The sequence below is a fragment of the Poromitra crassiceps genome, assembly GCF_964638095.1.
Source record: "Poromitra crassiceps genome assembly, chromosome: 4".
In the NCBI taxonomy this organism is placed as follows: Eukaryota; Metazoa; Chordata; class Actinopteri; order Beryciformes; family Melamphaidae; genus Poromitra; species Poromitra crassiceps.
Window position 1 is genome coordinate 49,337,363 of NC_139626.1, and position 16,437 is coordinate 49,353,799.

At 44.5% G+C, this 16,437-nt stretch overlaps 1 protein-coding gene across 1 annotated transcript in view; it reads left to right on the plus strand.

Moving 5' to 3' along the window:
- Positions 1-16,437, plus strand: part of LOC310775829 (voltage-dependent T-type calcium channel subunit alpha-1I-like) — a gene marked incomplete at its 3' end in the record, with an annotated part of 351,343 nt that overhangs the window by 126,547 nt on the left and 208,359 nt on the right. The window contains exon 4 of the mRNA XM_083635957.1: positions 13,938-14,035. Coding sequence (XP_083492083.1) covers positions 13,938-14,035 — 98 coding nt within the window. The remainder of the gene's footprint in view (positions 1-13,937; positions 14,036-16,437) is intronic.

Genomic DNA, 16,437 nt, shown 5'->3' on the forward strand with positions numbered 1-16,437 from the left:
ACACAGAGGAGGGTGAGAGAGCATGGAGGAAAGATAGAGCCACACAGAGGAGGGTGAGAGAGCATGGAGGAAAGATAGAGCCACACAGAGGAGGGTGAGAGAGCATGGAGGAAAGATAGAGCCTCACAGAGGAGGGTGAGAGAGCATGGAGGAAAGATAGAGCCACACAGAGGAGGGTGAGAGAGCATGGAGGAATGATAGAGCCTCACAGAGGAGGGTGAGAGAGCATGGAGGAAAGAGAGAGCCTCACAGAGGAGGGTGAGAGAGCATGGAGGAAAGAGAGAGCCTCACAGAGGAGGGTGAGAGAGCATGGAGGAAAGATAGAGACACACAGAGGAGGGTGAGAGAGCATGGAGGAAAGATAGAGCCACACAGAGGAGGGTGAGAGAGCATGGAGGAAAGATAGAGCCACACAGAGAGAGGAGGGTGAGAGAGCATGGAGGAAAGATAGAGCCTCACAGAGGAGGGTGAGAGAGCATGGAGGAAAGATAGAGTCACACAGAGGAGGGTGAGAGAGCATGGAGGAAAGATAGAGCCACACAGAGGAGGGAGAGAGAGCATGGAGGAAAGATAGAGCCTCACAGAGGAGGGAGAGAGAGCATGGAGGAAAGATAGAGCCACACAGAGGAGGGAGAGAGAGCATGGAGGAAAGATAGAGCCACACAGAGGGTGAGAGAGCATGGAGGAATGCAGAGAGGTCAAAGATGAGGAAGGAAAAGGAGAGATCGAAAAGTGAAAATGGAGGAGATGGGGAGAGAAAGAGATACGGAGATGGTGGAGTTTGTGATAGGGAGGCACGATATGAACATTTTGGCCGATACCGATATAAACGTTGTTAATCGATATTCACAGATTTCGATTATGATGATATATAAAAACGTATATAAAAAGGTTATATGATAATACAATTTTGTGCATACTGAAAAACCCATGTAGGCTAAACACTGTACAATTTGAAAAGCCCATAAATAATACATTTACCACCTTGTCAATATGAGCCATTTTGGCCGGTATAGATGACTAATATTAACATTGCTGTATTTTGCTCATTGGACCGATACAAATACCGACATATAAAAAAGATATGAACATTGGCCGATGCCGATATGATTGCTGATGTATCGTACATCCCTAGTTTGTGAGGAGGACAAGTTGTTAGAAAGGAATTAGAACGTCTAAAAGATGGGGAAGGAAAGTGATTGCAGGATGTAAGTTGCGGTGTGGTGCGCGTGTGTGTGTGTGTTTGTGTGTGTGTGTGTGTGTGTGTGTGTGTGTGTGCGCTCGTGTGTGCGTGTGTGTGTGTGTGTGCGCATCTGCCCCTCTGCCTGATAAACTTCTTCTTCTTCTGGGACAGAAGATTGCATCCATGAATCTAATTTTAAATATTGATGCCGTCTCCTCCAGTTTGGCCATGCAGGACTGCTGGCATGAAATCAGACAGTTACTGTAGTGCTGCCTGCTAATGACCATATTAGTTTATTCTGGCCTATTAAGCTAGTACACAGTCAGTAAAATAGGCTAAATAATACGTATCTATTTGGCTGTTATTCTGTTTTCTAAGACCATCCATTGGCTAATATGTCTTACTTAAAACCAATGGGCTTTGGATGTCATCGCTGGTAATGTTCATAAATACAATATTTCGCATAAAGTTGCATTTTTGTGGCGTCATTTGTATGTGTGTGTGTGTGTGTGTGTGTGTGTGTGCGCACGCACGCACGCACGTACGTACGTGTGAGCATGTGAAATTGTGCATGCATGTTTAGACCTGGCATCTTATACAACTTGTATCCAGATTGTATTCAGATGTGATATATCCATATTACATTTAAATTGCATCTGACACTGATTTTGCTCAGATCAAACATGGTTTGCATCTGTCAACCTCAACCAGCGTTACCTATCAGATAATTCGCCATGTCCATAAACAAAGTAATGTTAATGTTACAGCTACGATAGCCTATATTATCGGCCAATCAGATTCAGCCCTATATCGTTAATCTTAACAACTCAAAGCTTATTTCCTCCCCATGTCAGTGTTTATAACGTGTACATTTGATTACTGACCGAGGATGTGTTCATAAACATCTGATTTCTCCAATCGAGTTCCTTTACATTATGTTGACTAATGTATGCACAGTGGGTTTGTTTCTAAGCGTATTTCCACGCCCCTTCTGCCGTTGCGTAGGCGGTGCGATGGGCAGCTCTAACATCCAACGGTGATATGCGTTAAATAGATTGCCCAATAAAACATGTATTCATTGGTCATTTAGACGTCAACACCTACCAGTAGATCGAGGAGAATGGATTCCATCTACAGTAAAAAGTAAAAAAATAAATTAAATAAATGGAGTTAAAGGAACACTCAGTCCATTTTCAACCAGCTTTGTATCATTAAAACATCAGTAGTATATCAGAAAACTGTAAACGGTTTTGAAGTCTGTCATTTAATTTGACAGTTATTGAGTGTTAAAGTGTGGACCAGTGATGTCACTGGTCCACACTTTAACACTGAATAACTGTCAAATTAAATGACAGACTTCAAAACAGTTTACAGTTTTCTGATATACTACTGATGTTCTAATGATACAAAGCTGGTTGAAAATGGGCAGAGTGTTCCTTTAAGTGGTTTTCAACGGACGGCGACGTTATGTTTCTTGGTTAGTTTTACTGTAGCTATTTTAGCTTCCTTGCAGAATAGAGAGGAACGTGCAGGACTGTGAAGAAAGAGGATTACATATCTATCAGTGTTAGAGCATGGTACGTGTCTAAGCTCCTGTGTCCATCAGGCCGTCGACAAATCCTCACTGTAAACAGTGCTGGCAGTGCCTCCTGTTGTTGTTGCTTGGAGACAGTTGAAAACATTTTGAAATTTTATTTTTTAACTTCAAGCACTCAACAACTACAGACTGTCAATTAAAAGTAAACACATTCTCATTCTGACAGCGTAAAATACCAGCGCTTTGTCAGACATCGGCGAGCACGGTGCCCTCGTGCGTCAGTAAGAGACGCACACGGACGCACCTGGTTGGGGTCGAGGCAAAGGTCAAGTGACACCTCTGGGTTGCGGTGACGCACAGCGGGGTGATGGGGGTTGGGTTTATAGGCACTGGTAGCCACTTGGTTGGGGTTAGGCTTTGGATATAGTGGGGGCAGTGAGGGTCTCCAGGGCGGGACTTCCAGGCGATAGCTAGGGGAAGGGGCTATTAAGGGGAAGGGGCCGACCCCTTCTCCTGGAGACCCTTCACCTACCTGTGACGCCCCTTTCTCCAGCCTCCAAACAGGTGCGTCCGTGTGCATCTCCTCCTCACGCACAAGGGTGCCGTGCTCGTCAAACATCCGATGCACAAGCTGTGTGACAAGGGAGTGACATTTCCACATCACATTTGTGATGACATCACATAACCACCTAATGTATGGCCTGTTTATTTGAATGTGATCTCAACTCTCTGGCGTATGACATGAATAATACTATAGCAGCACTGCTGATAGATGATCTGTCTGTCTGCTTTATTATAAAACCACACTGTGTTCTCTCAGAATCATCCAAAAATTGGCAACTGGCAGATGAAGAACCTAAAAAGTCGCAGATAAGTTGCGAAGTTTTCATCTTAAAATTTCACAACAATTGATCTTTTTAATTAGATTCTGCTCATTAAAGAAAGTTTCCTTTTATGAAGCAAATATGTAAACTCCAAATTTATTTTTAAAATGAGGCGTGAATGGAATAGTTGACCATTCATAGTGAATGGAATAGTTTATTTTACATCATTTGCTCATCCAGCAAACACACAGAGAGCTACAGTAGCTAGCCCAGCTCCATGTCAGCTTTCTCCAAAACAACTGAAGTGCCTGGCAACTGGTTCTTTACAGCTCCGAAAAGGGTAAAAATGACCATGAAATGACTCCAAACAGTGGGGCCCCAGAGATGAATTGGTGGCAGCACTGGATGGACTCCTGAGAGAGTATTTCATTATGCTAACTTGTGAAAGTGCTTTTGGGGATCGGAACTGGCAGAGACGGAGCTGCTCGCCGAAGAGAGAGGAGGGTGTTTAAGGATAGGTTGCAAAATCCACATTTAACAACCAATGTCCCCCGGAACAAAAAACTAATCTAGTTTCTCCTTTCAAATATTCATGAAGATGTTTGTTTGGAGAACTCAAATAGAGACATTAGTTTGACTCACATCTCAAAGTATGTAAATTAGATGACTGCATCATCTCCAACTTCTGCTGTGTGTGTGTGTGTGTGTGTGCGTGCGTGCGTGTGCGTGTGTGCGAGAGAGAGAGAGAGAGAGGGAGTCCTATGTGTGCTTTCACTGCTTACATAACTACACTCTTCAACAGTGTTCATGTGAGAGTGTGTATGTGACTGTGCGAGTGTGAATGTGACTGTGCGAGTGTGTATGTGAGAGAGAGGGATAGTGTGTGGGTTTTTCCTGAGAATTCGGAGGTGGCTATCACCGTGACAGGCATGGGTCGGTTTGAAAATTTTGAAACCGGTCCGATATTCCCCCAAAAATACTATCAAAGCGGTATATCGAATTTTACGTTTTTTTTTGTGTGTAGCCCATAAATGACTGTAATGCGACTGCAGTTGGTGGCGATAATGCACCTCTAAGCTGGTATGCCAACCAGCACTAAGACTGAATAAAAATAAGCAGAACCATTTAACTGTAATTTTTATTGCTCATAACTATTCAGCTTAACTTTTCTTCAAACATCAACATAATAAACAAAATAAGACTTACTACTAGTGCAACTTGAGAAGAGGCTAATACAAAAAATAGTGCAATCAGAATGGATTAACACTATTTTTTTATTTAAAAAAAAACATGTTTTTTTCGGTTTGCACGTGATCAAACCGGTTTGGGCTCGTACACTCAACCGAACCGCTAAAACCGGAAATCGACCCATGCCTAACGTCAACTCTGGTGCCACCTCCAGCTCTTGACAAAACTGACAAGTGTTTTCATGGAAATGTGTTGTGTTGACAATTTAATGTTAAATATTCTTTAATAAAGTTATTTGTTTAAGAAAGCAGGTCTAGTACCACCTCTGCCTCATTTTGAGCCAGGAAAAACCGTGTTTGTGTGTGTGTGTTAGTGTGGCCAGAACATGCTGCCTTACCTCAAATTGCTGTAAAAAATTGACAAAATGACACATCCTCCATTAGGCTCCCCACCCACAACCACCACACGCACCACACACACACACACACACACACACACACACACACACACACACACACACACACACACACACACACACACACACACACACACACACACACACAGTTTATCTCTCTCTCTCTGTCCACACAATAATTGAAGCTGGTGGAGAAACGTCTGACTGCAATTTTAGTCTCTCTTACTCTCAGTCCAGTCTATTCTGTCCATTCCCTCTAAGTACTGACTCATACACACACACACACACACACACACACACACACACAGACACACACACACACACAGACCTCCCACTCTGGCTTCCAAATGTAAGATTATTTTGGTTCTTGTGTGTTTTTCTCTCACTGGGGAAGTGGATGATGTTTCCAGCCTCCATGGAAAACCACTTGTCAAGTCAGATCACAGCCGCTCACAGAGGTACTTCTGTCTCCAGGTATTCTGACCATATATCTACATGGTTAGTGTGTTAGCTCTGTCTCCAGGTATTCTGACTGTACTCTACATGGTTGGTGTGTTAGTTCTGTCTCCAGGTATTCTGACTGTACTCTACATGGTTGGTGTGTTAGTTCTGTCTCCAGGTATTCTGACTGTACTCTACATGGTTGGTGTGTTAGCTCTGTCTCCAGGTATTCTGACTGTACTCTACATGGTTGGTGTGTTAGCTCTGTCTCCAGGTATTCTGACTGTACTCTACATGGTCAGTGTGTTAGTTCTGTCTCCAGATATTCTGACTGTACTCTACATGGTTGGTGTGTTAGCTCTGTCTCCAGGTATTCTGACTGTACTCTACATGGTTGGTGTGTTAGCTCTGTCTCCAGGTATTCTGACTGTACTCTACATGGTTGGTGTGTTAGCTCTGTCTCCAGATATTCTGACTGTACTCTGCATGGTTGGTGTGTTAGGTCTGTCTCCAGATATTCTGACTGTACTCTACATGGTTGGTGTGTTAGCTCTGTCTCTAGGTATTCTGACTGTACTCTACATGGTCAGTGTGTTAGTTCTGTCTCCAGATATTCTGACTGTACTCTACATGGTTGGTGTGTTAGCTCTGTCTCCAGGTATTCTGACTCTACTCTACATGGTTGGTGTGTTAGCTCTGTCTCCAGGTATTCTGACTCTACTCTACATGGTTGGTGTGTTAGCTCTGTCTCCAGATATTCTGACTGTATTCTGCATGGTTGGTGTGTTAGGTCTGTCTCCAGATATTCTGACTGTACTCTACATGGTTGGTGTGTTAGCTCTGTCTCCAGGTATTCTGACTGTACTCTACATGGTTGGTGTGTTAGCTCTGTCTCCAGATATTCTGACTGTACTCTGCATGGTTGGTGTGTTAGCTCTGTCTCCAGGTATTCTGACTGTACTCTACATGGTTGGTGTGTTAGCTCTGTCTCCAGATATTCTGACTGTACTCTGCATGGTTGGTGTGTTAGTTCTGTCTCCAGATATTCTGACTGTACTCTACATGGTTGGTGTGTTAGTTCTGTCTCCAGGTATTCTGACTGTACTCTACATGGTTGGTGTGTTAGTTCTGTCTCCAGGTATTCTGACTGTACTCTACACGGTTGGTGTGTTAGTTCTCTCTCCAGGTATTGTGACTACTCTACATGGTTGGTGTGTTAGTTCTGTCTCATGGTATTCTGACTGTACTCTACATGGTTGGTGTGTTAGCTCTGTCTCCAGATATTCTGACTGTACTCTACATGGTTGGTGTGTTAGTTCTCTCTCCAGGTATTGTGACTACTCTACATGGTTGGTGTGTTAGTTCTGTCTCCAGGTATTCTGACTGTACTCTACATGGTTGGTGTGTTAGTTCTGTCTCCAGGTATTCTGACTGTACTCTACATGGTTGGTGTGTTAGTTCTGTCTCCAGGTATTGTGACTGTACTCTACATGGTTGGTGTGTTAGTTCTGTCTCCAGGTATTCTGAGTGTACTCTACATGGTTGGTGTGTTAGTTCTGTCTCCAGGTATTGTGACTGTACTCTACATGGTTGGTGTGTTAGTTCTGTCTCCAGGTATTGTGACTGTACTCTACATGGTTGGTGTGTTAGTTCTGTCTCCAGGTATTGTGAGTGTACTCTACATGGTTGGTGTGTTAGTTCTGTCTCCAGGTATTCTGACAGTACTCTACATGGTTGGTGTGTTAGTTCTGTCTCCAGGTATTGTGAGTGTACTCTACATGGTCGCTGTGTTAGTTCTGTCTCCAGGTATTCTGACTGTACTCTACATGGTTGGTGTGTTAGCTCTGTCTCCAGGTATTCTGACTGTACTCTACATGGTTGGTGTGTTAGTTCTGTCTCCAGGTATTCTGACTGTACTCTACATGGTTGGTGTGTTAGTTCTGTCTCCAGGTATTCTGACTGTACTCTACATGGTTGGTGTGTTAGTTCTGTCTCCAGGTATTCTGACTGTACTCTACATGGTCGCTGTGTTAGTTCTGTCTCCAGGTATTGTGACTGTACTCTACATGGTCGCTGTGTTAGTTCTGTCTCCAGGTATTCTGAGTGTACTCTACATGGTTGGTGTGTTAGTTCTGTCTCCAGGTATTCTAACCATATATCTACATTGTAGGTGTGTTAGTTCTGTCTGCAGGTATTCTGAGTGTACTCTACACGGTTGGTGTGTTAGTTCTGTCTCATGGTATTCTGACTGTACTCTACATGGTTGGTGTGTTAGTTCTGTCTCCAGGTATTCTGACTGTACTCTACATGGTTGGTGTGTTAGCTCTGTCTCATGGTATTCTGAGTGTACTCTTCACGGTTGGTGTGTTAGTTCTGTCTGCAGGTATTCTGAGTGTACTCTACATGGTTGGTGAGTTAGCTCTGTCTCCAGGTATTCTGAGTGTACTCTACATGGTTGGTGTGTTAGCTCTGTCTCCAGGTATTCTGAGTGTACTCTACACGGTTGGTGTGTTAGTTCTGTCTCCAGGTATTCTGACTGTACTCTACATGGTAGGTGTGTTAGTTCTGTCTCCAGGTATTCTGAGTGTACTCTACATGGTTGGTGTGTTAGCTCTGTCTCCAGGTATTCTGAGTGTACTCTACATGGTTGGTGTGTTAGTTCTGTCTCATGGTATTCTGAGTGTACTCTACATGGTTGGTGTGTTAGCTCTGTCTCCAGGTATTCTGACTGTACTCTACATGGTTGGTGTGTTAGTTCTGTCTCCAGGTATTCTGACTGTACTCTACATGGTTGGTGTGTTAGTTCTGTCTCCAGGTATTCTGACTGTACTCTACATGGTCGCTGTGTTAGTTCTGTCTCCAGGTATTGTGACTGTACTCTACATGGTCGCTGTGTTAGTTCTGTCTCCAGGTATTCTGAGTGTACTCTACATGGTTGGTGTGTTAGCTCTGTCTCCAGGTATTCTGAGTGTACTCTACACAGTTGGTGTGTTTTACCTGTTTGATTTTGCCAGAGTTGCTGCTGAGTTGCAGCAGAACGGAGCTGTCTCCTGTCACCACCAAGCTTACGGTAATAGACGAGTTTCCCGGCTCACAGAATTAGATCCACCATTAGATGGGTGCTTTGGGTCATGTGCAGTGGGTTGGTGACGGTACCGGACTGTAGAGAAACATGGAGGAGCTTCAATTGAAATCAAGTCAGAGGTTGAGATGTATTTTGTTCTACTTTGTGCTGACTTGACAGTGTTGTCTTCTCCCTGATGTTGGTCGCCCGACTCCTGTCACCAAGGTTACACTAGACTGGATGGTGCAGCATATTACTGTAGACTGTGACAGGGTTCCTTGAAATCCTTGAGTTTGTGAATTGAGAGCAACCAAAAAAATCAAGGCCTGAAAATAGACATAAGTAGACATGGGTCTTTGAAAGTGCTTGACATTATATATTTTGTGCAAGAATAGAAAGTCTTCATTTGAAAAGTAAAAAATGGCTTTGCAAAGCACTCCTACACTTGGACTACCTGACCCAACCCCACCTTTCACTCAGGCGGTAGACACCAAAGGGGCAAGTCCTGGGCTGGACCCGGTTCCACTGAAATCACACCAAAAGTGAAACTGGTCAAATGCTGTGCTGAGGCAGGCCTGACATAACTTCTATTCTATTCTATTCTATTCTATTCTATTCTATTCTATTCGTTTGATATATTTTTACTGTACTTAACATTAGTAAATAGGTTTAACACAGCAGCACAGTAGAACATTGTTCAAACATCCTAGCCCCTCTTTTTAATTGTCATCTGTGAGCTTCTGTAAAGCTGCTAGTTCTCAGTAGTTGTAACAGTAATTCATCTTGATCTGTGTCTCTCAAACTCTGCTGTGTTGGCTTCATGAATGTGATGTTTGAGAAGGTGTGGGAACCCTGCTGCGATCACACATTAGGTACCTTCATGAATGTGATGTTTGAGAAGGTGTGGGAACCCTGCTGTGATCACACATGAGGTACCTTCATGAATGTGATGTTTGAGAAGGTGTGGGAACCCTGCTGCAATCTCACATGAGGTAGCTTCATGAATGTGATGTTTGAGAAGGTGTGGGAACCCTGCTGCGATCACACACATGAGGTAGCTTCATGAATGTGATGTTTGAGAAGGTGTAGGAACCCTGCTGTGATCACACATGAGGTACCTTCATGAATGTGATGTTTGAGAAGGTGTGGGAACCCTGCTGCGATCACACATGAGGTAGCTTCATGAATGTGATGTTTGAGAAGGTGTGTGGGAACCCTGCTGCGATCACACATGAGGTAGCTTCATGAATGTGATGTTTGAGAAGGTGTGGGAACCCTGCTGCGATCACACATGAGGTAGCTTCATGAATGTGATGTTTGAGAAGGTGTGGGAACCCTGCTGTGATCACACATGAGGTACCTTCATGAATGTGATGTTTGAGAAGGTGTGGGAACCCTGCTGCGATCACACATGAGGTACCTTCATGAATGTGATGTTTGAGAAGGTGTGTGGGAACCCTGCTGCGATCACACATGAGGTAGCTTCATGAATGTGATGTTTGAGAAGGTGTGTGGGAACCCTGCTGCGATCACACATGAGGTAGCTTCATGAATGTGATGTTTGAGAAGGTGTGTGGGAACCCTGCTGCGATCACACATGAGGTAGCTTCATGAATGTGATGTTTGAGAAGGTGTGGGAACCCTGCTGCGATCACACATGAGGTACCTTCATGAATGTGATGTTTGAGAAGGTGTGGGAACCCTGCTGCGATCACACATGAGGTACCTTCATGAATGTGATGTTTGAGAAGGTGTGTGGGAACCCTGCTGCGATCACACATGAGGTAGCTTCATGAATGTGATGTTTGAGAAGGTGTGTGGGAACCCTGCTGCGATCACACATGAGGTAGCTTCATGAATGTGATGTTTGAGAAGGTGTGTGGGAACCCTGCTGCGATCACACATGAGGTAGCTTCATGAATGTGATGTTTGAGAAGGTGTGGGAACCCTGCTGCGATCACACATGAGGTACCTTCATGAATGTGATGTTTGAGAAGGTGTGGGAACCCTGCTGTGATCACACATGAGGTAGCTTCATGAATGTGATGTTTGAGAAGGTGTGGGAACCCTGCTGCGATCACACATGAGGTACCTTCATGAATGTGATGTTTGAGAAGGTGTGGGAACCCTGCTGTGATCACACATGAGGTAGCTTCATGAATGTGATGTTTGAGAAGGTGTGGGAACCCTGCTGCGATCACACATGAGGTACCTTCATGAATGTGATGTTTGAGAAGGTGTGTGGGAACCCTCCTGCGCTCACACATGAGGTAGCTTTATGAATGTGATGTTTGAGAAGGTGTGTGGGAACCCTCCTGCGATCACACATGAGGTACCTTCATGAATGTGATGTTTGAGAAGGTGTGTGGGAACCCTGCTGTGATCACACATGAGGTAGCTTTATGAATGTGATGTTTGAGAAGGTGTGGGAACCCTGCTGCGATCACACATGAGGTACCTTCATGAATGTGATGTTTGAGAAGGTGTGTGTGAACCCTGCTGTGATAGCTTCATATCTCATGGCTGGCCGTTAGCTCCACACCTGATGGATGCTTTGGGGCACGTGCAGTGGCTTGGTCAATGCTGAAGCGACCTGTTTTTGATTTGGATTTGACCTGATTTTCACCTTTTACCACTGTGTGAAAGCAGAATGCGTCTGCAGTTTTCCAACTTTGAAACTTTGCAGAACTTTGGCGTGCGGTCAAGTTCTTCCGACTTCAAAAAACTTGGGAGCGCCTACAGTACGTTCATTCAATTTTGATATATAGTTTGTAGAATTTGGAGCACATCTATTTTTCAACTTTGAATCCTGCTGGGCACACTCAAGTTCCCTCCCCAACCCGACTTTCAACAAACCTCACCGGATTTCTCACTGTGAAGCTTCCCTTTGAAGACTAGGGCCTGGGTGGATTTTTTGTCATGTTACTGTTATTTTGCTGCCTAAATTATCTCAAAGCCTCCCAGCCAGATGCGCCGGCCAAAAGGTGCAACGTGAATAATTGGATAAGGGTTGATAAACACTTGAAAATCCCGTGGTATGACTCTCCGACTTCTCAGAGAAATGAGCTTGTTATTATATCTCACACTATAGAGTAGATGTGGGATACCTGAACCTTGCATCACTTCCTGCTACGTTTCTCTTCCATATTTTGACAACTCTCCCCCCCCTCTTGACAGAACAAAAGAAATACCTTCTTCTGTTCAGCCAGGTATATGCTCTCTCTCTCTCTCTCTCTCCTCTCTCTCTATCTCTCTCTATCTCTCTCTCTCTATCTCTCTCCTCTCTCTCTCTCCCTCTCTCTCTCTGTTACTCACACGTTGTAATTATCTCCAACACTTGATAATACCCTCAGGCCCGTTCTCTCTCTCTCTCTCTCTCTCTCTCTGTCCCTCGTTCAAGCTCGCTTTATCGCCATCGTTACATCGCAGTTAATCATCCCTCGTGCTTTCCGCTGGTTTTCTGATCTCTCTCCGTTCTCATGTCACTCTTTCTCCGTCTCCTGTCATCTCTCTATCTGTTCTCGCTCTCCTCTCCTTCTCCCCTGTCTCTTTTTGTCTGTCTCTCTTTCCATTCTCTCTCTCTCTCTCTCTCTCTCTCTCTCTCTCTCTTTCTCAGTACTTTCCACCCTGGGTCACAGGTTCGAGTCCCCGTTTTTCACCTCTGGCTTGGTCGGGCGCCCATACAGGCCCAATTGGTCATGTTTGCACGTGGGAAGCTGGATTGAGGGTATGTCCTGGAGTGCCTCCTCTCCTCTGGTCAGTCAGGGCGCCTGTTCGGGTGGGAGGGGAACTGAGGGGGAATCCTCCCACAACGTGTGATCCTCCCACACGCTACGTCCTGCCGGTGACACGCCTCGCTTTCAGGTGAAAAGAAGCGGATGGCGACTGCGCATGTATTCGGAGGGGAGCATGTGCTAGTCCACAACTCTCCCCAGATTTGCAGAGGGGGTGGAGCAACGACCGGGACAGCAGGTGGATTGGCCAATTACAATTGGGGAGAGAACTTTGGAAAATTCAGATAAGAAATAGTACAGGTATTTTACAGCCCCCCCCCCCTCTATCTCTCTCTCTCTCTCTCTCTCTCTCTCTCTCTCTCCCCATCTATCCCTCCTTGTCTCTCTCTCTTGTTCTTTCACAAGCACAATAGGTCTTCTCTGTTATAATCTGCGAGAAAAAGGTCAGATAGCAAAACAACACTCTCTGCTTCCCTTCTGTTTATCTGTCATTCCATAGTAGCTTTACTTCAAGCTAGCTTCCCCCCCCCGCCCCGCCCCTTCACAGGGCTTTTGCCTTCATCTGTCCAGCAGGTTGCAGGTTCAATCCCCAACTTCTCGCACTCGCGTCTCTGCCTGCAAATGAACAGAAAACCCTTTGATGCTGTCACGCTTAGGCCTAATAGGTGACGTGTCCGGTTGGGTGAGGTCTACTTTATGACTCTGACATCTTCTGTCCGTGCCAACATGCCGGAATGCCGCTGGCTGTTACTGCCTGTAAAGCGCTTTGTAACTGTTTTGAAAAGTGATGTACCAAACCACGTTCATATTTACATAAATACGGCTGCAAACTTATCCAGGTTTGTGTTATGTCAACTTATATCAAACAAGCATGGCGAGAAAGAAAACAGGAAAAACACAAGGCAGGCAAGAGCAGATTTTAGCAAGGCTAAAGCTATTCTGCAACTTCATCTAGCACACAGGGAAAAACTCCCACGAGAACCTTAGTAAGAAACAAAATGACTAGGGATGCGGGACTCATAGAGGCCATTTACACCTGGCACTAACATGTGTTTTCTGTGATGCGATTGCACTCGCACAGTGCTTGCCCACTTGGAAGTACAGGTGTAAACGCCCCCAAGACGCATTGAAGACGGATTGCAAAATCAGCCAAACCACCTCCGGAGGTGGTCAGGGACGCATTGTGACCACATTGAACACAAGTGTAAATGCAACGTGTCCTCTCAATCCGCATACAGCAACTGTATGCGGATTGAGAGCACACCCGTTTTGGGTGATCAGATTTCATCAGATTGCAATCTGATCACCCAAAACGCATGCTGACACCTTGTGTAAATGAAATCAATCTAACGTGGTCAAGCACTATCCGATTGCAATCTGATCACAGAAAACGCATGTTACTGCCAGGTGCAAATGGCCTGTGGAAGTACCTGGATTGTTAACGTGTGTGTGTGTGTGTGTGTGTGTGTGTGTGTGTGTGTGTGTGTGTGTGTGTGTGTGTGTTTGTGCGTGCGTGCGTGCGTGCGCGCGTGTGTGTGTGTGTGTTTCCAGGATGGTGGAATACTCCCTGGACCTGCAGAACATCAACTTCTCTGCCATCAGGACGGTGAGGGTACTGCGGCCTCTCAAAGCCATCAACAGGGTGCCAAGTAAGTCTCCTCTCCACACTGGGGTGAACAATCAAATGTGTTCTCATGCTGCCCTAAAGCCAATGAACAATCATCAAACCACTAAATGTGAGGAAGTGGTGTCTTGCTTCCCACAGAAACCTTTGTGCCAGTTATTAGTTATGATCGAATCAACGAAAATGATATAACACTAATTCTAACAGATTATTCAAACATTTGACTCGGATTGATCACACTGACAGTCTATGGAGGAGCATGCCATTGCATTGTCAGAAAAGTATTGCCAAATGAAGCAGTGTGTGAATTTCCCAGCTACGTCGCCATCTGGCTGTGTCAAGCTATATATCCAGGAGCATTTAGCTAAAGCTAATAGGCCAAGACACGACCAGACGCATTACAGCCTCCAGGCTTCATGAGGTTCATTGTGATGCAGCCCTGGCTCCCATTCAGGACCATGGTCAGCTCCCCCAGAGCTGCTGCCTGGGTCTCTGGAGTGTGTCTGCTAGTCTGGTATCTCTCCATGGAGCTGAATCTGCATGCTGATGCTTTTTCTGTTGTCTTCTGATTCATAACACCAGAAGTCCTGCCAACACATTCAGATTAGATACAAATATGCTGTAGTTATTACTTGCTGGAGGGAGGTGTGACTTCACTTTGTGCTGATTGCAACTGTGATGTTTTGTAACAGCTGTGGCCTGTGGCGACATCTCTGACTTATTGTTTAATTTGAAATACTCAGTCTTTGTTTATAGGATATTTAGAGGGGGGGATCAGGTTAATTTATGGGATCTCTGCTGATGATACAGTACGATGATTATTACGATTATTATGATGAATATCCTGAGAGAAATCCACATCTGGATAAGCAGAGATCAGTACTGAACATGTTTATTTGAACTCATTGTTAGACCTTTCAGATTGTGGGCGATCTTGCACCTGACTCCCAAATGCAGCCAGTGGATGTGTGTTGTTTTGGTCGCATACTTTTGACCACACGCACTCCATTGTGCCTGTTTCCTTGTGCGGTATACCAGCAACAAGGTGACCCTGGTGGTTTCAGGTAAAGATACAGATACATCTTGTTATCCCAAGAGGGCAAATTCATTTAGTCAAATGCAGACAAAAAGTAATGGATATCCACATGAAAATCAAAATTGAGGAAAGAAGTAAATCATAATGATACCATAACTATACATTTCTAGTTATAGATGCATATAAATAGTGAGGTTGATTTGATGCCTATGTATGTTTATTTCTTCCCAAAGCCTTTAATTCCATCAAGGCAAGATAGGGCGGCTAATTGAAATCTAAATAAGAACGTTTTGATTTGTTTAAGACTTTTCTTTTGGCCACGGCATTGTGTTATTTCACAGTTTTAATGTCTTTACTATGATTCGAAAATGTGGGGGAAAAGTTCAAAATAAAGATGCGTCTATTGAAATCCTTGCATCCACACAGCGAGCCGTTCGATGCCCATCAGAACCTCCTCAGCAGCCAACAGAACGTCGTCATCGCAGTAACGACATCAGAACCAACAGAACGTAATCATCGCAGTAACGACATCAGAACCAACAGAACGTAATCATCGCAGTAACGACATCAGAACCAACATAACGTAATCATCGCAGTAACGACATCAGAACCAACATAACGTAATCATCGCAGTAACGACATCAGAACCGGCTGAACTGTTTGGAGAACACCAAGCCAGCCACTTAGACTCTGAGAGTGCCGATTATTCTGCAGCCTTTTTGATGAGAATAATCTACTGCCAGTGGCTTTTGTGGTTTATGTGTCTAAATGATGCCTTAGCAGGCAATCATCTTTAAGAACCTTGGAGTGCTCTCTAAGTGCGATATGACGCTGCTTGAAGTGAATGTTGTTTTGCTTACTTTATAAGTATAATTGCCAGCCCCGCCCACTGCTCATTCTGCAACATAACTACCCAAGCCATTTCTCTCTGAAAGCAGGTGCAACCAATTTGGTTGGTTACAGAACTACAGATGCCACCAAAATGTGTGTTGAATTCTAAATGCGCTGCGTCATGAATAAATACTAGTCTGCACAACTTTATTGCAGTTAGAAGTCCCATAGGCTGCCAGTCTGTGGCCTAAAAAACCCCCCCATCCATCCTTACAACCGTACGTATTAGGGGTTGCATGAACTCGTCGATGTGACGACGCGTCGACCCCTCCCGGAGAACCTCGAAAAATGTCCACGTGGTTTGAAGACTTTTTTTGCGCCCGTCAGAGCTGCTCGTCTTATCTTGCGTCTTCTTTTACACATTTCTCTCTATTTACTTTTCATTTATTTGGTAATCAAAGTAGTAAGCTACGTTATTTGGCTTATAATATGTGGCTTCGCACGCTCATTGTTTTTCTCACTTGGAGTACTTTTACTGTTGCGAGCGGGTCATTGTTTAT